This window comes from Penaeus monodon, chromosome 21, assembly GCF_015228065.2.
Source record: "Penaeus monodon isolate SGIC_2016 chromosome 21, NSTDA_Pmon_1, whole genome shotgun sequence".
In the NCBI taxonomy this organism is placed as follows: Eukaryota; Metazoa; Arthropoda; class Malacostraca; order Decapoda; family Penaeidae; genus Penaeus; species Penaeus monodon.
In genome coordinates, this window is record NC_051406.1 from 36,760,684 (window position 1) to 36,761,279 (window position 596).

At 34.6% G+C, this 596-nt stretch overlaps 1 protein-coding gene across 1 annotated transcript in view; it reads right to left on the bottom strand.

The window, feature by feature from the left end:
- LOC119586444 (cadherin-87A-like) overlaps window positions 1-596 on the bottom strand; it is a 12,418-nt gene that overhangs the window by 2,672 nt on the left and 9,150 nt on the right. Inside the window, exon 15 of the mRNA XM_037935172.1 lies at window positions 3-82. Within this exon, the coding sequence (XP_037791100.1) occupies window positions 3-82 (80 nt within the window). The remainder of the gene's footprint in view (window positions 1-2; window positions 83-596) is intronic.

A 596-nucleotide genomic window follows, 5' to 3' on the forward strand; every position in this document is an offset into this window, starting at 1 on the left:
ACCTTCGTGTTCTGATGCAGTATGCTATGAGGAGGAGGATTACTAGCGATCCCAGCACTAAGGATACTACACCCAAAAGCACCTGTAATTATGTCAGTATTAGTCATGTGTGAATACATGCATCGCCACACAATGGATACAGGTCATGGAAAAAAAGACCATACGCGAGAAAAGAAAAACTAAATGTGTCATGTAAAAGTATGATACGTGAAAAAAGAAAAAAAAAACAATGCGTCATGGAAAAGTACGTTACGTGAAGAAGAAAAGTTTAAGTTGTCAGGAAAAAGTACGATACGTGAAAAAATAAATAAACTTAATGCGCACGAAAAGACTTACAAAATAAATACTAAATGCGCATGGTATCAGAACAATGACAGTGAATTAACATATTAGCCCGACTTGAGGCGAGTCAAAATCTTTCTAGAACGACATAAACTTTAACATATCCCATGTAGTCAAAATAAGATCAATGCATATTTTTTTGACAAAATTTAAAGACGAGAAATCTTTGTAAATACCATAAAAAATCTATGCATTTCATAGGGTATGTCAGCGAGTATTTACTCAGCGTAAGTACAGTACATGTAGGTGAATAC